The 19830-nt window shown below is 42.2% G+C and overlaps 2 protein-coding genes and 1 long non-coding RNA gene across 10 annotated transcripts in view; 2 read left to right on the forward strand and 1 right to left on the reverse strand.

Annotated features, from left to right (window-relative positions):
* The window catches only part of ZNF532 (zinc finger protein 532), an 85043-nt gene extending 76970 nt beyond the window's left edge, over positions 1–8073 (forward strand). For all 8 annotated transcript variants that reach the window (XM_039545501.1, XM_039545507.1, XM_039545508.1 and 5 more), the window contains 3 exons: positions 1691–1803; positions 3646–3793; positions 5798–8073. In XM_039545501.1, the coding sequence (XP_039401435.1) occupies positions 1691–1803; positions 3646–3793; positions 5798–6292 (756 nt within the window). In that variant the 3' untranslated portion in view covers positions 6293–8073. The remainder of the gene's footprint in view (positions 1–1690; positions 1804–3645; positions 3794–5797) is intronic.
* LOC120408488 lies at positions 5554–9603 on the reverse strand. The gene is made up of 2 exons (XR_005600723.1): positions 9532–9603; positions 5554–6104 (listed from the first exon to the last, which is right to left on the reverse strand). It is a non-coding gene; the product is annotated as an uncharacterized LOC120408488 (long non-coding RNA).
* Positions 9604–18664: 9061 nt separating this feature from the next.
* The window catches only part of LOC120407987 (O-acyltransferase like protein), a 32862-nt gene continuing 31696 nt past the window's right edge, over positions 18665–19830 (forward strand). Inside the window, exon 1 of the mRNA XM_039544421.1 lies at positions 18665–18812. Within this exon, the coding sequence (XP_039400355.1) occupies positions 18665–18812 (148 nt within the window). The remainder of the gene's footprint in view (positions 18813–19830) is intronic.

Below are 19830 nucleotides of genomic sequence, written 5' to 3' on the forward strand. Positions count from 1 at the left end.
TCAAGTACCTCTATGGAAAATTTCCAAGGTTAAGTGAATCTAAGATAAAGGAAGGTGTCTTTGTTGGTCCTCAGATTCGTGAACTTCTTCAAGATGATGCATTTGACCATGCACTGCGTGGCAAGGAAAAGACGGCATGGAAAGCCTTCCAGTTAGTGGCAATAAATTTTCTCGGAAACAACAAGGCAGACAACTACAGGTTGTTGGTGGAAAACCTCCTCAAGGCATACAAAAGCCTTGGTTGCAACATGTCACTAAAGATACATTTTTTGCACTCTCATCTAGATTTTTTTCCACCGAACTGTGGAGCAGTGAGCGACGAGCACGGCGAGCGATTTCACCAGGACATTGCAACAATGGAGAAACGCTATCAGGGCAAATGGAACCCATCAATGCTTGCAGACTATTGCTGGACAGTGACAAGAGATGCTCCATTTAATGAATACAAGAGACAAGCCAAGAAGCGCCGAGTAGACACTGAATAGGACTAAACTATGTACGTAATAGTTTTTTGCCTTTTGTTTCATAATAAATTTTAGTTAGATAACCCTTTTGCTGATTTTTAAAGTGTTACATAAACAGGACAGGTGAAATATTATCATTTAAAGCAACCATAAACACATGAAAAGACCTAGGTTTACAATTTATGATTAAAACTCTACTATCTACACAATATACATAGACATCAAATGTAAAAACTTAAATATCTTAGAAACAGTAGCCAATCAGTTGTTTTAATTGTCATATTTGAATTCAGCACATCAAAATACATAATAAATATCACATTTTATCTCTGAAGCAGACGACTTCTCAAAAATTGTAGACAAGTGATGTTAGAGACCCTCTGGCCATTCTCACGAGGAGTACCATCACTACAGATGATTCCATTAATCTTTTCTCTTTTAGAGAAACATAACACAATAGAGGGCTTTTATGCTGGCACCTGCAGCTGCATCTATTTCAAGCAAATACAGTTTTGAAAAAAATCTCTTGAGAGCTCAGAATGAACTGACATAAATTGTTCTGCTTATTTCCTTCCTTTTTGGGGTTGTTTTTCCCACCTCCTTCCACATGGTAGTCTATAATATAAAACCATTAGATCCTCGAAATTATGAAGAAGGCTTATGTCCTACAATGGAATGCCATGCTATCGCCCCTCTTTCTGCATGCCTTTTCAGGGATCTTTCCTGTGAGTCAGTGTTGGGAGATGAAATCACCACACATCAAATTTGGCAGAGCAGTGCTTCAGTCTATTTTCAATTATCCCTCATCCTTCCTCCTGCAGTTGTCTGCTGCTTGCTAATCTACCAGAGCGAAGATCTGCAGAAGCAATTTGGCAGTGGAGAAAGGGTTATTTAAAAGTAACTGGAGTTATCTGAAAACATTGCCTATGTAAATTCAAACCGATCCTCCCTTTTTCCCCTCCGTCTTTGGTGGCAGAGAAGAATTGAAAAGGGGGCAAGGGCATTTCTTTTTTAATTACAATTTACAATGCTGGTAGGTGTGTGCATGCCTCTTAATGGTCACACAGTTTAGAAATTGTTCTGGGACCAGTGACTCCTACAGTGTCCTCAAAGAATAAAAGATCTTGGTAAGTAACCTTACTTGGTTATTTTTAAAAGATTGAAAATGTCTGCTGTCTTTGATTACCTTGCTAGTTAATATTTTATTCTTTTTCCCTTCTTTAAAGCAAATGAAGAAACATCCTTGTCGACAATGTGACAAATCTTTCAGTTCATCCCATAGTCTATGTCGCCACAATCGTATCAAACACAAAGGCATTAGGAAAGTTTATACCTGCTCGTAAGTTCTACTTTTAATGTTCTTTAAGATCAGTGGAGCCAAAGGTAAAGAGAAAAGTAGAGGCTGTTGTCAGTTTATCTGCACTTCTTGTTTATGCAAAACCAAACATCTAATTAATTCAGTTAGATCAGTTAACTTATTATATGAATGCATGGATCAATCTGAATTTGAATGACAACCGGAGTATTCAGACTGTCCCACTTATGTATAATATAGCACAGTGGTACTCAACCAGGTATATGTGTACTCCTGGGGGTACTCAGAGGGGGTACATCAACTCATCTAGATATTTGCCTAGTTTTACCACAGGCTACATAAAAAGCACTAGCAAAGTCAGGTACAAACTAAAATTTCATACAGACAATGACTTGTTTATGCTGCTGTATATACTACATACAGAAATGTAAGCACAATATTTATATTCCAATTGATTTATTTTATAATTATATGGTAAAAATGAGAAAACAAGCAATTTTTCATTAATAGTGTGCTGTGACACTTTTGTATTTATGTGTCTGATTTTGTAAGCAAGTTGTTTTTAAGTGAGGTGAAACTTGGGATATGCAAGATAAATCAGACTCCTGAAAGGGGTACAGTAGTCTGGAAAGGTTGAGAACCATTGATCTAGCATATTGCTTTACGGACTTAAAATAATTCGCATAGTAATGGGTATGTCACCTCTTTGGTTATTGGGCAAGATCTGCCATACTCTTAAATCTATTTCAGGCTGATTTCAGCTGACCTACTAAGTAGTATCAAGTTGCATTAGTCACTCATTATATGATCTGGTTGGCCACTGTTCCATTTGTTCCATTCGTCACGTGATGAGCATCAAGAGCTCCTATTTTGACTTACATCGCCTTTAAAAGAAAACAATGTGTGTATGTTCATTTTAATATCAGAATCATCTGCTTGTATCATAAAGAATATTGTCCTTTTTGAATTAGCAATCTAGTTATCATAGAAAATGTTAATTCCTGAAAAGAGAGAGATTTTGAAAGAGAATATTGGCATATATCTCTTTCCCCTGTTCTCTTCTGGGCACACCCCTTCCAGGAACCATTCTACAATACCCCCATCCCCAACCCAAACATCACTTGGGGTATGTTAAATAATATCCAATCTCACAACCACCTCCAGCTGAGGGAGCAAGCCAGATGGGGAGATAAGATTGCTCTCTTGGCCAACCTGGATGCATGCCAAGAACAGCAGGCACCAGTGAAGTGGAAATGGAGCTATGAAGGGATGCTTGGTTCAAAGAGGGAGGTGAATCAAGTCCAGAGACTTAGAAGAATCCGGGGATGAGGTCAGACTGAAAAGTTTCTACAGTGCCTAGCTCAGTGGGGTCCTGGTCTATAAATAATACTCCCTAGGCACTAGTAAAACAAATGATATTTGGAATCCAATTTCAGACTGTAGAGGAGATGTTTGCTGCCCAGGTGAAGCTTGGATTGGGGAGGGGAGATGAAGAGTGAGTGTGTCTGATTTTAGCCACTGGTGATGTGAACAGAAGAATAGGGGGGGAAAGAGCTCAGATACTTCAGTTTTCACTTTGTCTCCCAGTATGTCAGCTTCTAGGATGTTACATCAGAGATATCCACAGCAAGAGAGAGAGGTTAATTTGCTCAAATATTTGTAATTAATAGTGTATTTGGTAATTCTGTTTACTTTTTAATACTTATGTATACAAACTTGGTTAGAAAAACATTGGCATTTTCTTTAACAAATTGCAATGGTGCCTGGATATAGTGGACTACTTCATATCTGTCTTAAAAAAAAAAGATTGTTTATAAAAAAAGGTAAACGTTTGACCATATATATGTCTGCTTTGCACTTAAACAGGCATTGCCCGGATTCAAGACGCACTTTTACTAAGCGGCTGATGTTAGAAAAACATATTCAGTTGATGCATGGCATTAAAGACCCTGATGTGAAAGAAATGACAGAATCAACCAATATAGAAGAAAGTGAAGTAAAAGAAGACACAAAGGTAAACACTTTAGGAGTACCTCTTTCAAAAAATGAATTTTTTGGTCCGTTCTTGTTTGTGTGAAGTTAGACCTTTTTATAGATACATAGATTTTAGGGCCAGAAGGGACCATGATGATTGCCTAATCTGATCTCCTGTTTAACATAGGCCAAAGCATTTCACTCAGTAATTCCTGCATCGGGTCCCTATAGGGTGACCAGATAGCAAGTGTGAAAAGTTGGGACAGGGGTGGGGGTAATAGGTGCCTATATAAGAAAATGCCCCAAATATCGGGACTGTCCCTATAAAATGGGGACATCTAGTCTCCCTAGGTCCATAGCTTGTGGTTGAACTAGGGCATGTTTATTAGAAAGACATCTAGTCTTGACTTAAAGACTTTAAGTGAGAGAGAATTCAGCCTCTGTCTTGGTGAGTTGTTTCAATAGCACCTTTTTAAAGGTGCTCTGTTGGAAGCTCTGCAAACCCAAATCCTTTATCAGCCAAACACCTACAGCTTAGATAGAAGCAGAAGCTAGAAGCACAACCTTCCTCAGAATACTGTGTCAGTGTGCCTCAGTCCTGTGCTGGAGGGAGCACCCCTGCATGTGAGAGGCTAGCGCAGTCTCCTTGATTATTCAGTCCTTGTTCTGCCTGCTAGAACTAACAGTGATGCCAATTTATTGATAACTCATGGTAGGTTTGTTATGTGGACATATGTTTACTGGCAAACTGGCACCACCAAACTCATAGGACGCCGAACAGCCATCACATAGTAATAATACCAATTTAGGCTTAGTTTAAAGTAGTAATTTAAAAATGAAAAATGTGCAGTAATCCCTAGAATAAGGCAGTCGTCTTGCAGTGCCGCATGAGTGAGTGCTGTTGACTAGCACTGAACAATCCTCCTTGGTCAGAGGAACGCTGATCCAAAAACAGAGCTTTGAATGTTCATGGTATATATGAAGTATCTTGGTTTTATTGAGACAGGCCTCGTTTTTCATTTGATGCCTGGGAATTTCTTTCAGGACACCTGGAATAGTCCCATTTTCTTTCATTACATTAATCAAATGTTTGTATTTTTTAATCAACATTTATTTCCATACTGAGTAAAATGTGCTTTGTGTTTACCAGAAATAAATAGTAGAGTGGAATTAGTGTTCAGTGTGATGAAGAATGTTAGAACTGAAGAGAAAACTAAAATGGCTCTAGGGTGCTGTCAGAGCTGTTGAGTTGCATAGGGTGAATGTTAATGACACTTGTTCAGTGTTTTATGATAAACTCATTCTGTACACTAAGAAATATACACATCTTTGAGTCACAGGCTGATAGTGGTGACACCAGCACACATTTTTTTTTAAAAGAGAATTTTTGAGTGACTGTTTCACTACCCTAAAAAATGTTGCCATGAAATTGTCCCCCCTTTCTAAAAACATTTTTGAAAATAGGGTCAGGTTAGGTATATAGTCTTGAAATATAACATGGATTCTCTGGGCCAAATAGGTAAGTGAAGGATTCTTGAAAAATATGCCTCTTGAGCAATAAAATGAAGAAACAGATTGGTAGTACATGAGTAATCAAAAATTGTACTCAGTAGTCATCTTTCTCCAGCATCTCCTTTTGGCCACAAATAATCAGGAGGTGATCTACAGTCATCATCATCATGCATGGAATAAAATCAAATCCGATTGAGATTGAGATTCTGAAAGTAAGCACTAAAGTGCTGATAGAATGATATCCTAAATATGTCCATCATTACTGTAGCATTGAATATTATATTTTAATACAGTAATACTGGAAAACATTTATTAATGTTCGTACAGCATTTGGCGCATTGTGACCTAGCAAAATGAATCTGAACTGATTCTTGTTGACATAGATGGTTGTTTCTATTACTTGAGAGAGTGGATTTAGCAGGGGGTTATTGGAACATATCCATGGAAGATTTTTAAGTCCACAAATGGTGAATATTCATGAGAAGAATTGTGTATTTATAACTGCATAAAATACACTTTTCTTGTTTTTTAGGTTCCCAGTCCAAAGCGTAAGTTGGAAGAACCTGTACTGGAATTCAGGCCTCCCAGAGGAGCAATCACGCAGCCATTGAAGAAGTTGAAAATAAATGTCTTTAAAGTCCACAAATGTGCTGTGTGTGGCTTTACAACAGAAAATCTTCTTCAATTTCATGAACATATCCCTCAGCACAAATCTGATGGCTCTTCGTATCAGTGCAGGGAATGTGGCCTCTGCTATACCTCTCATGTATCTCTCTCCAGGCATCTCTTCATTGTACATAAGCTGAAGGAGCCTCAGCCAGTATCGAAACAGAACGGATCTGGGGAGGATAATCAACAAGAAAATAAACCCAATCATGAAGATGAATCATCTGACAACATGGTATCAGATCGAAAATGCAAAGTGTGTGCAAAGACATTTGAAACTGAAGCGGCCTTAAATACTCATATGAGAACACATGGCATGGCCTTCATTAAATCTAAAAGATTGAGTTCAGCTGAAAAGTGATCAGATATTTGAAAAGCAAAAATCCGTCTCCACATTGGAATATAAATGACATTTTTGTTACAGAAAGTTCTCCGTATAATAGTGTTAACAGTACGGTTCAGGCTGTTGCAATATATTCTACATAAATGTATCCTCTTCACCTCATTGTCTATACGCTCAATAAGCATTAAAACAGTATTTGAGTTGAAAAGAGTTTGTATATATTTAAACTAACAATTTTTATACTCTTTGTTACGTGTTTGTATTGATATTTAGTGGAAAATCAGTTGTTTGTTTTGTTTGTTTTGTAGTAAGTTTCTTTACAACAGAGTTCTTAATACAGGGGCAGTTCCTTCGGTTCCGTTAAACTGTTTTGTATATGAAATGCTTCTGAAAGAAAGTTTAGTTAATGAAACTGCACCAGAAAGCAGTGCTTTTAGGTATAGGGAAGATTTTGAAAATCAATGGGACTTGTTCTTCTAAATCTCTCAGGCGGTTTTGAAAATCTTTCCTTAAGGAATAGTCACTCCATCTATAGAGAATACAGTGTTGGGTTTAGGCAGTAACACCAGAAATACCAAGTGTTTACTATTCAGGGTGCATACTCCTTAGAAAGTCATTGCACTTTTGAAAACATGTTACTGGACAACTGGGCATCACTACATAATTTGTTTAGGCCCTGCAAGGAGGTCTTTAAGGTCACACAAAGTTAAAATTGTTACAGAAGAGCTGGGCTGCTGTGGATTAAACAAATAAGATGTAATTAGATAAATACGTTTTATAATTATGGTGGGTTTTGTCATATAATTTATTTAACATTATATAGAAGCGAGTACACAGCATTGTGTATTTTCCATTCTTCTGGCTTTTGAAAGAAAACAGTTTAATTCCTTGGCTGTGTGAGTTGGTATATCCCAGCTCTGTATGCTAATGCCAAATGTTCTGGTGCTCAATGTTATGTCCAACCACAACTATCAAGAAGGTAATACACCAGCCTATTTAAGTAAAAGTTGGCCTTTCAACATTAGCACAGACCATCTGAAACTAGTTCAGTCATTTCAAAAAGTATACCTAAAATTACTGGTTATGCTTTCTTGAAGTACAGCAAAGGTACCATACTGTCCCTTTCATATATAGTTCTCTGTGAGAGTTATATTTTTGTTTGTTTGCTTTTGCATTTTATACCTTGTATGTATCCCTAAACAAATTTTGTATCTTTTTTTTAAAAAAATTGTGTATATATAGATATCCGCATGATATACTGTAGTAATTGTTCGGTTCTTTAAAAGTCTTGCTGCTGTCAAATGTTACTATACACTATGTCCATTATAACTGTATTAAACACATTTCATATGTAAATAAATGTGGTGCATTTTGCCCCTAAAGATTTGTGAGATTCTGTTATTTATCATTAAATTCTAACAGCGTTAGAAACCTGAGCATCTATGTAAAAATTCCTCTTGCCACTCTGTGTTGTATATCAGAAACTTTAGCGCTACCTTTTCTCTCCATCCATGTTCCTAAGTTGGTTGATTAATAGATGCTTGTTATCCCCTTTATACATACTCAAGTATTAGGTGGTTATGCAGTACTTCTGTATGCTAAAGCTTATAGCTGAAGTTGCAGGTTCCTGGTATGTTTTTGTCAGTTATGTGCACTGGCTATCATTGCCCTTTTGTTAAGTGTATACCTCTTTAACACTTGTTTGTTGATGAGCACTGTCAACTGTACAGCAAATAAGTTATCACTATGCAGCAATGGTGTTTTGTATACAGTGAACAGATAATAAAGGTTAAATTTGCACAGGCATTATTAATACTTTTTGTTGTCTGTTCCCTTTCCGTTATTGTACACCTACAAAGGAGAAACCCCAAACCAATGGTTTTATGTCACTACATACAGGGCAAAAAACTGCCAAGTTAGTAGTGGCTCCAAGTTTTTAGGTAGGCTATGTGAAATGAGTTTGGTGGTCACAGTCCAGTTTCCAAGTGTGCATGTGTGCATCAAAGAATCTGCCACAAATTGTCCATTAGGGATTTCATTTTGCCAATCTATTAAGTGGATGGAACTCAGATATTTGGTAATGGGCACTAGTCAAAACCTCAGGCTGGCAGAATTGGCATTCCTTGGTAGTAATTTCAGCAGAGGTTTAATGGGAGACAGGGATTGAACAAGTCCCTAATTAAGAGCATTCTTAGCACAAGCTAAACATGGGGGAGAGGGGGAGGGAGAGGGCTCCTTACTGACAGGAAAATACCTCCATCTCAGGATGGTTATCTACACCAAAGCAGAGAAAGATTTCGTATCTCAGGACATACAGCCCCTGTGGGTAGCCCTCCAGGATGTTCTGTTCATCAAGTGCAGTTTCATGGAGGGGTTTCCTGTGGTGGTCATGGCACTTTCCACCTTCTGTGGTTTTGATCTGCCAAGTCAGGCTATTCTTAAGTCTTCTAGTCACTTATCCTGAGAAAACGTCATCATCTCTCTTTTCTGTCAGATATATTTCCTTCCCCAGTCAAACATGCACTCCTACAATGGGTCCATGATGCAAAACTACCCAGTTCACAACTTATTTCCTATTTTCTGTGCTACCATGGAATCAAGACTCCTGGGTGGGCTGTGGGGGTCATTGAACAGGCCCCTATAGACAATGATTCAAGGATGAAACTTTTTTGTATTACACAGTCAGCTGTGATGAACATACTTTTAGGCAAAAGTCTCACTTCAAGCAATCTGGGGCACTCAGCTCAGATAACGGTGGTTCAAATCAAATTGGCAAGAAAAAGGCAGTGTGTAAACTAAGGTGACCAGACATTTCTGGACGAGGGACTGTGTGCCTGGGCAAACTATGGTCCCCGGAAGAGTCCCCGGTTCACAAATCTCGTCCCTGAATACCCTTGCTTTTAATTTCTTATGTTGGTTTATGTGTCTAATGCATAAACATGTTGGAGAGAAATATCCAGAACGCTTCCACTATTGTTGTTATTACTATTAGCTACACCAGATGTAAGCAGGGTCTGAATGAGCTCTCCCTTGACATCTAGTGATGAGCTGGGGGACAAGACTTCAGGGGAGTACACTAGGCCAGGGTGAAAGGCTTCAGGGACTGCTATGGGGCAGGGGGCACGAGGCCGGGGTGAGGGGCTCGGGGCCACTCAGGTGAGGGGCATGAGGCTGGGGTGTGGTGGCCGGGGAGGGGGCTGTGCCGCACTCAGTGCCCCAGCACAAGGGGATGCTGCAGGACTCCGTCAGGCACTTACCAGCCAGGTTGCCTGGTCAGGCCTGGGGCCCACAAGTCACAACTCCATGGCCCAGCTGTCTCCATAGGCATCTGAAAAGAATTTGAAGTAGGGCCCCTACAGTGCTGCCCTCTTATTGGTCTGCAGAGTGAACACATGACACCGCATTGCTCCCTGATTGGAGGGGCAGGTTGTGGTGGAGACATATTAGGCTCCACGTGGGGTGGAGATGTCCCCCTCAAACGTCGCCGCTCACTGCCCCCCATCCCTGCGCTGCTGCCATTGGGATGCGGCTGCACAAGCCGCTGCCCGGGGACACAACATGGCGTTTGGCAGCAGAGGCAAGAAAGAGATTCTTTAAATAGGCATACGGACAGTGGGTATGGAAAACTGACATTCCTGAACAGTGTTTTTGTCTTGTTGATCATGTTGTGGTCCCATCCCTGTGTGCCCCCGGATTTGGTCTCCTTATTGTAAACATACATTTAAAAAGAGTCCAAAGGCCCTTGATCCTCAGGGCTTTTGTCTGTTTACCTTGCTTGTCCCTCTGAGGGGGCTAATAGGCTTTCAGAGGCAGTCTGCTGCTAATTCTGCTGGCTGGGAGAAAGTTACTGCTTCTTAGCAGGCCCAAGCTCTTTCACCCTCTCTCTTCCTGTTCCTTCCTCTGCATAGTTGGGCTTGTCCCCATTAGTCACGGCAGCTGTGAGTGTGGATCCATAATTGGCATTGCTAAGAGCTGAGCTGGGGCGTGGCTAGTTTCAGTGTCTGCAGGCAGGTAGGGTCTTAACTGCCTGTATTTTGTATGGGGTTTGTAGCTCTCATCACATACACCTACTGGAGCTCAGAGATATTCAACCAGCACATGAGGGGGTGGGAATCGTCTCTGAGATGCCAGCATGTCCTGGCAGATTCTTAGATTCCAAAGCCAGAAGGGACCATTGTGATCATCCAGTCTAACCTCATGTATAACACAGGTCATATAGAACTTCCCCAAAATAATTTCTAGAGAGTAGCTTTTCGTAAAACAGCCAATCTGGATTTTAAAATGGCCAGTGATGGATAATCCATCCATTCCAATCGTTAATTACCTTCATTGTTAAAAATGTACAGCTCATTTCCAGTCTGAATTTCTCTAATTTCACCTCCAGCTATTGGATGGCATTGAATTCTGCTAGATTGAAGAGCCCATTATCAAGTAATTGTTCTCCATGTAGCTATGTATAGACTGTAACCAAGTCACCCTTTGACCTTCTTCTTCTTAAGCTAAATAGCTTGACCTCTGGATTGGGCCTCAGCCCCTATTTAACCCAGAGGAGGAAACAAGAAGTTGTCTGTACAACTGGGCTTCACCCTGCCATGAATAGCTGGTCTGGCATTTATCTGGTCCTACCTTCTGAGCCTGACCTGGTATCCTGACGCTTGGTAACTGCCTCCTGATTCCTGCCTTCTGGTTCCATCGTCTGAACCTGATCTCCTGGTATCCTGACTTGGCCTGACTCTTGGTTACTGACTTCTGATCCCTGCCCTTTGGTTTATTCCATCTCAGCCTGATTCCTGGTAATTGGCTCCTGGACCCTTGGCCTGTGCCTGATGCTAACCCCTAAGCCAGACCCCCCATGCCCTGGCCCTGACACCGCCTGCACCAACTTACCAACCAGTGCTGCTGCACCCTCTCACAAAAACTCAGCCACTGATGCTGACTCGACTACTGGTACCAACTCAACTACTAGTAGTGGCACCCTTAGCCCCTTCACTGAACACAGGATGACACATCCTTGGAATCAGCCATCTCCACCCAAGATTGCACCACCTTCCCATTCCAACCTCCCTCCCCAGTGATGTACCCAGAGGACAAGTTGCCAGGAACTAGCCAATGCCTAACCTGTAAACCATGTCTGGAACACCCTTAGGGTCCTTCTCCTTTTTCCCAATGCCACACCTCACTGGGCTTTCTGGAACCCTTGGGTCCCCTGCAGTGACCAATTTTATAGCATACCCTCAAGTAAGAGGTTCCATCAGGAGGATCAGCCATTGGTTCCATGGAACCTCCTCCCCAGGAAGCCCCTGTTCCTCACAGAGACCTTTCAGAGGATCAAGCGCTAAGAGAGGAAGAGGAAGCACCTCCTTGCAATAAATCCTCTTTCTCTCCAGACAAGGCAGTTATTCCCCCTTCCCCATTCTATGCAGATGATTTTGAAGTCTTTCAAGAACTGATGGGGAAGGGTGTCTGTGACTTTGCAAATTTCCCTGGAGAAGATACAGGAGCTTCAGCTCTTTCTGGTGGATATCCTGCATACTATGTCTCAAGGAAAGATAGCCTGCCTATTAATGATGCCCTCTTGTCATCAGTCCATACTACGTGGCAGACATTGCTATCATCCCACCCACGTACAAGAGGGCTGACAAAAAGTTCAGCCAAAGGCTCAGATTATCTTTTTTCCCACCCCAGAACTCCCTGGTGGTAAACAGTTAATGAAAGAAATGGACAACAAATATCTATTGCTCATCATAAAGAGGTCAGGTGCCTGGACCTTCTGAGCCACAAGAGCTACTCTTTGGCTGAGCTACAATTCAGGGTCACCAACTATCACGTCTTGAGGGTGAAGTATAACTTATGCCAGTAACACCATGTTCTCCCAATTTATTGACCATCCCCCACAGGGCCACAAGGACCCACATTCAAGCCCTCATTTTATACATCAGGCGATTGCCAAAGTGCCTTTAAAAGCTGCGATGCTTCCTAGGGGTGTCCGGGTTTGTGAGGCATCACACAACCACCTGCCCTTAGCATGAGGGTGCCTTGTTTGTCCCGTACGCAACTTTTCTTGCTCCATGAGCAAACATCTCAATTCTTCATTGCTTTTCCCTTCAACGTCTAATTCCAGAGCTGCGCACGGCTGCTCCAACTGCTGCTTATTTAGTGCGGAGTATGTTTCTCGTTTACGCACTCATTTTATTTCCTTTACTAAACAAGCTGAAAATAACAAACCATATAACCTTTTTCTTTGCCTGTTTCCAACCGCCTCACTTTTGAATCTCTTAGTATCTGGTATATAAGTGCCTGGAGAGAGACCTTTAGTTAACCAGCAACTGTGACACTTCCTGGTAATACCCAGGGTTGTGAGGCCCCCTTACCCTGAGCATGAGGGAGCCTTATCTGTGCCTATCGGGGGTCAGTTCCCTGACTCCACTAGTCATGGGCAACACACGCACTCTCCTCAGTCTACACAGGCTCCTCTCTCCTTCTGCAGATTAGTGATAGGAACGCTCCAACCCCCGAGTCCTCTGGGCAGCCCCCTGTTGTGCCCATCCCGTGTTCCACTGGACACTCACCATATTTACAGATACTCTGTTCCCAAGAGAACAGTACACCCAGCTTAACAGGTTCACCTCAGGATTACCACCCTGCTTAACTCACAACACTTAGATTTGTTGAAAGTGAAAATAAGTATATTGTTATTTAACAAAGAACAGGGCTTCACTAATAGCAAGTAGGTACAAATATTGGAAACAATTGGCTACATCTAAAACAAAGTCATAATATGCCTTCTAGAGCCTAGACATAATGAACAAAGACGCTCTCCTGGCCCATAAAGGTTATCTCACCCAATGTCTTTCTCCCAGTGATTAACAACCGGGTCAGCTGTGAACATAAGGTGGTAAGGAACATAGTGGGATCAGAGTATATTGTACTTCTACTTCATCCTGGAAATTAAAACACAACCACTAAAATCCTTTGGCTTAGCCTCATTGTATAGTTTGAGGACATGATGACCAAACAAGCAACTGAGTTTATATGATCTTTATTTTCTTTTCAGTCTCCTGAAAGGCCAGTTCCTGCACCCATTGAAATCAATGGCAAAATACTCAGGGACTCCAGTAGGATCAGGATCAAAACTGAAGGGTTTATACTTGGTGCTACTGCTGTGTAGTACATGTAGACAGACTCAATAAAATGTGTTATCTACAGAAGAGGTACTGTATGTGTGGTCACCATGTAAGTGTCCAGGCAGTGTTTGGTTAATGTGCTCTGACCTGCAGGGACCACCCTTATGATTGAAGGAAAATTTTAGTCTTCATGTCCATTTAGACCCTGGCATCTCTGGGTATGTCTACACTGCACACTAAGCCCAGGTTCTGACTGAGGTTTGCATCCAATTACCCCTTCTGTCCACACATAAATCAGTCTGAATCAGGTCAGCAAGCACTCAGGACCCAGGTGCTAGGACCCTGCTAGGATGGTGGGTCAAAGCCCCAGCCCTGCTGACTTGGGTCTAATCCCCATCATTCTGCAGGGGGGGATGCAGCTCAAGTGGCAGACGGTCTGAGTAGTGCAGTATGGATGTGTTACATGGCTGTGAGAGCCAGGCCCAGCAATTGGATGCCCAGGTTTACAGTGCAGTTGGATGTCCAGAAGCAGGCTTGGAAACACCAAGTCAGCAGGCCCATAGTGCAGTATAGACATACGCTCTGAAGCTGCATTAAGGTTGTCAATCAATGTTAGTTTGTTGTGGTGGTTCTGTGATGTGGATACTAGGCTGGGATTACCAAACACGTTACCTACATTGTACTCCATCCAGCAACAATTTTAGGTCACTACAACGTGGGCCCACTTTAAGCCAGTGAAAAGCTCTATATGTAAAACCCCAGGTCTAGAACCTAGCCCTGCAAAGCTGCCAGCAGCACCATACTGCCACCCAGTGTTCCATGGCCTGCTCTGCACACACACCATGGGAACTCCCACCTCATGGGGTCTGACAGACAGCAGCCTCATGGCTTCTCATTGGCTCCCCACCCTATATAAACCCCGGGGCATTCTAGGCAGCATCTAGGCAACAGTGTGGGTCTGCTGGAGCTGCTAGGACCATTTCTGTTCCTGAACTCCTGGCTTTGACCTTGGCTTGACTTGGACTTTGCCTCCTGACCGGGACCCTGAAATCTGACTCCAACTCTGAACTGTGGTATTGACCCTGGCCTGACTATGAGCTCCTCCACTACTCCCAGCCTCAGGTTTGCCCCTGCTCTGACTCTTGGTCCTGACTGGCCTTGTTGGGATCCTGATAGTATGTCCAATTATCAAGCTCCTAACCAATCCAATCCCTTACACTTTCCTCTCTATAGATTTTATGTACCTAACACAGTTGTACTTGTAATATTTATTCTATGCTCAAGTGACAACAATAACTCTTACCATAAGAGGTAAAAAAGAGAATAAAGAGCTCCTCGGTGAGCAGTTATGGATTTTACATTTCACGAGGAAGCACTTTGGATTTCATCATGCCTGTCACTGTGACTTTTTTATTATGGTCATGATACATGGGCTTTATAACCTTCGGGAGCAATATGGTCTGAAATTAAGGCCCCTTTTACTTGTTACGCTTATTTATACACAATAGATATAGTATGAAAATGCTCTATAGATATCAGAACATTTTTCAAGCTTTCTACTGCTACACAGGTCCCTGGAACATTGTCCCCATGGATTGGGGAAGCAGGAACTATGGGATTTAATGAAGTCTCCGAGCTATACTAGCAGTAATGGAGATGTAGGACCATTGCTGCTCTCTGGCCTAGTGGGAGATTTCTCCCACACCAGTTCCCACAGAAACCCATAGACCAAGACCACCATATGCTGAGGTAAATAACATAAGAATGGCCATATTGTGTCAGACTAATGGTCCATCTACCCCAGTATCCTGTTTTCTGACAGTCAGAATCTTAGGGACACCCAGAGCAATGGGTTGCATCCCTGATCATCTTGGCTAATAGCCATTGATGGACCTATCCTCCATGAATGTATCTAATTCTTTTTTGAACCCTGATATTGTTTTGGCCTTCACAACATCCCCTGGCCATCAGTTCCACAGGTTGACTGTGCTTTGTGTGAAGAAGTACTTTCTTATGTTGGTTTTAAATCTTGTGCCTATTCATTTCACTGGGTGTCCCATGATTTTTGTGTTATGTAAAGGTGGAAATAACATTTCCTTATTCACTTTCTCCACATTGTTCATGATTTTATAGACCTCTGTTATTCCCTCCTTAGTAATCTCTTTGTCTAAGATGAACAATCTGTCTTTTTAATTTCTCCCCATATGGAAGTTGTTCCATACTCCTAATATATATTTTTTTGCCTTTCTCTGTACTTTTTCCAAGTCTAATGTCTTTTTTTTTTCAGATGGGATGACCAGAACTGCATGCAGTATTCCAGGAGTGGGTTTACCATGGATTTATATAGAGGCATTATGATATTTACTGTATTAGCTATCCTTTTCATTATTGTTCCTAACATTCTTTTCGCTTTTTTGATTGCCACTGCTTATTGAACAGACGTTTTCAGAGAACTATCAATGATGACTCCAAAATCTCTTTCTTGCGTGGTAACAGCTACTTTATATCACATCATTTCATGTGTATAGTTGGGGTTATGTTTTCCAATGTGCATTACTTTTCACTGATCAGCACTGAATTTCAGCTGCTATTTCCTTGCCCAGTCACCCAGCTTTGTGAGATCCCTTCATAACTGGGGGAGGGATAGCTCAGTGGTTTGAGCATTGGCCTGCTAGATCTAGGGGTGTGAGTTTAATCCTTGAGGGGGCCACTTAGGGATCTGGAACAAAAAATCTGTCTGGGGATTGGTTCTGCTTTGAGCAGGGGGTTGGACTAGATGATCTCCTGAGGTCCCTTCCAACCCAGATATTCTATGATAACTCTTCACAGTCAGCTTTGGTCTTAACTATTTTGAGTAATTTTGTATCATCTGCAAACTTTGCCACTTACCTGTTTACCCCTTTTCCAGATTGTGAGAATAAAGCTGACTAGTTAATTTACATTGTTCAATAAGTGATATGCAAAATGAAAGCAAAGAATATAAGCAGTGGAAAGTAAATTGAATTTGAAACATAATCTTTCAGTTTCAATGAGCTAAGCTATGTTGTGAGTAACAGAGGTCAGAGCATTTTCTTTGGTTTGTAAATGTGTCTGTTATCAAAAATGACTAGTGATGATATGTAGTATCTTGAAGGAGCTTGATTTTTCAAAAAGTGCTCACCCACCCTCTGAAAACCAGGTCTTTCTAAGGAGTCAGAAGTGGGGCACCCACAAAATCACAGAGAGCAAGGGACTCCTGAATTCCAGTCCCACCTGACGCCAGCTCCCTCTCTCGCTTTACTCAAGTCACTTACCCATCTTATGCTCATTTGGTTCCCCCATCTGTAAAATGGGGCTAATATTACTTACCTACCACAACAGAGTTGTTGAGTAAAGTTTGTAAAGATTTATGTAAGTGCTAATGCACACAACTCTCCAGAAACTGGGGAGAGCCTCAGATGCTTTACCTGATTTGCACAATGGCCTGTTGCAAAATGTTTTTATTTCATGTATTTATTTAACTAATCACATGAGGTAACATGCTAACTCAGCCAACTAGCAACATTCAATCTTTATATGCAAGTAACAGTTTTGGATGTTTTAATTTATGTATGGTCCCCTGTGTATAGATGCAGCTTTCTACTTGTCTTTCAGCGGCAGATTCAGGGTCAAAACTGTGTCAGTGCTGCTACAAACTCACCTTGATTAGGCTTAATTAAGAGTTCTTGTTTCCAGTTAGTGGTTCCTAGCACCGTTCTCACTGCTGAACAAGTTTAGGGACTAAGTCTTTGACCCTGTGTAAGACCAGAGAAGGACAATACAAACTACAGTGGTGGTGAGGTTCCCCACTATCTGCTGAAATCACTGAGAGCTGGGTTTTGTGGTAGAACCTCAGAATCAGGGCCCGCGCCAGACCCCAGGGCGCCAAGCGCGTGCTTGGGGGGGGCGGCGTGCCGTGGGAGGGCAGCAGGCGGCTCCGGTGGACCTCCCGCAGGCGCGACTATGCTTTGGAGCATCCGCAGGCACGCCTGCGGGAGGTCCACCGGAGCTGTGGGACCAGCGTACCCTCCGCAGGCACGTCTGCAGGAGGTCCACCGGAGCCACGGGACCGGCGACCGCCAGAGCGCCCCCTGCGGCGTGCCGCCCTGCTTGGGGCGGCGCAATTCCTAGAGCCTCCCCTGCTCAGAATGTGATTTCATAGCAGCACCTAGTGATGACAGTAGCAGAGAGTGGTGCCAATGAGACAGCAACTAGCGGTGGCAGAGAGAGGGCAGTGGCAGCAAGACAGCGGCAGCTATGAGCCTGTTGCAGGAGTGGCAACAGCAGCAGAGGCATTGCTCAATGCCACTTCCCCCAGGGTGGGAGGTGAACCCTGTGAATGCACCTCTGGACTCTGGGTCTTCACTAACCAAGGACCACCAACTGTGAGTGGGGTGCAGCGGAGGGAGAGGGGAGTGATGTGTTAAAGGGACATTCGTTCATTGGACTTTCTCACTGCCAAATGGGAAACTGAGGCAAAGGATGCTGATCAATGCACTATGAAGTTGGGTTTGCTTATGGCCACATGCTTTCGAATGGGGTTGTGGTGTTTGCCCAAATTAATGCTGGGTTCCCTTTTAATAAAAGCTCTTTTTTGTTATACACTAGTCTCAGTGAGTGCTAGTGGGGAAGTATGGCCTTTTAGAGGCACCCAAAGGTGGTGATGGTAAATTTTCCTGGATTACTGGATGGGTGCTCGAGCTGCTTCTGTTTCTTATTGTTAAGAGGAACCGCTAGATATTGAACCTAGCAATTTTTGCTGCCGACTCTCCCTCGCAGGAGGGTTATATTAGTAAGCACTAAATTGGCACCATTAAAGTGTGTGTGTGTGTGTGATTGTGTGTGTAAAAAGATACACACTCTCTCTCTCTCTCTCTCTCTCTCTCACACACACACACACACACACACACACACACACACACAGAGAGAACATGGTTAAAAGCAGTATCCAGACTGAACGTCAGTTTTGATCTGCATGGCTAATGGATGGCAGGTGGCTGGAAGGGCACAGGAAACTGGAGAGTTGTTTTATTCAACAGAAAGTAGGTGCATAAATTGTTTTTCACGCTTGCACATTTCTGTCGCTCTGCAGCTGTTTTGGAAAGCATGTCGTGTCTATGCATATTAAGAATAAGGAAGTATCACATTTTCCTCTGACCTGTGTGAAATTACGAGTGTCCCTTACATATATCTTGTGATATATTTAAGGGACACAAGTGAAGAGCCTAGGGAAAATAGAAGTAGAGAAATGTCGGTCTCTTTGTTAATCCTCCTTCTGATGCCTCTAATACATTATGCTTCTCCTGTAAGAAATGTTTCTCTAAGATGTTTGGAAGACACCAATCAATTTCTTTCTGATTTGAATGCAGTGGAACCAAAAGCATATGCAGTCATGAGTAAGTACATTTTTCTACCTCTGGTATGTTTGCAAGGGTGAAATTTGGCTATGCCACCTACTGACCACATTACAAAACTTAGGAGCAGAGGTGGAAAGGCTGATCTGTTTCTCTATTTCTAAGAACCCACAGATGCAATTTTGGTCTCAGATATAAATGGTGAGGGATATAGAATCCAAGAGGTAGGAATTTAACTGTGATCTATCTACCTATGGTAATTATATGACCGCTATTACCATACTATTTGAGCATCTCACAACCATTAAGGTACCTATCCTCACAACATCCCTGCGAGGTAGAGATGTATCTCCCATTTTCCCAAAGCTGTTCCCATTTTACAGATGGGGCACTGAAGAACAGAGAGACTAGCTCACACAGGAACTCCGTGGTGGAGCAGGGAATTCGGTTCTCCTAAGTCTCAGGCTAGAGGGCCAACCATTGGACCATCCTTCCATTAGGACCATCCTTTCCTCAGGGATCACTAGAACTATAGCAAGGAATGTCTTTAATGGGAAACTCTGCTTTAAACCTTCCTTTAAACAGTTCAGTTTAGGATCAAATCTTGTTTGCCATCCTCAGAGGGACATCCTAGTGAAGTCAATTGTCTCACTAAAGCTTTAATCCTGCAGTTTGATGTATTGGCACAGACTGTAACATTCAGTTTCACAGAGCTCCGGGGGGCGGGGGCTCTCAGTGGTGGAGATACACAGAAATTTCTTTTAGCCTTGAAATGTTTTGTGATACTGGACTTTAAAGGTCTCGTTTTATTTTAAGCTATTTTAGGTTGGGCTTCTGGTAACTGAAACCCCCTGGCTTTATGGACAGAGGGATACAACAGTTCAGAGTGGGGCGTGAACATGATTTTTTTTCCCCCTGATAACACTGAGAAACGAAATTCTGGTTGCCACAGAGTTTATTTCATAACTAATGAAACTGGGTCAAGACTAAATTTTAGTTCAAGTGCAAGACAGTGGTAAGGTTGGTACCATACTTTGTATTATCAAAGATTTCTCTGATT

Source organism: Mauremys reevesii, linkage group 6 (genome assembly GCF_016161935.1).
Source record: "Mauremys reevesii isolate NIE-2019 linkage group 6, ASM1616193v1, whole genome shotgun sequence".
In the NCBI taxonomy this organism is placed as follows: domain Eukaryota; kingdom Metazoa; phylum Chordata; order Testudines; family Geoemydidae; genus Mauremys; species Mauremys reevesii.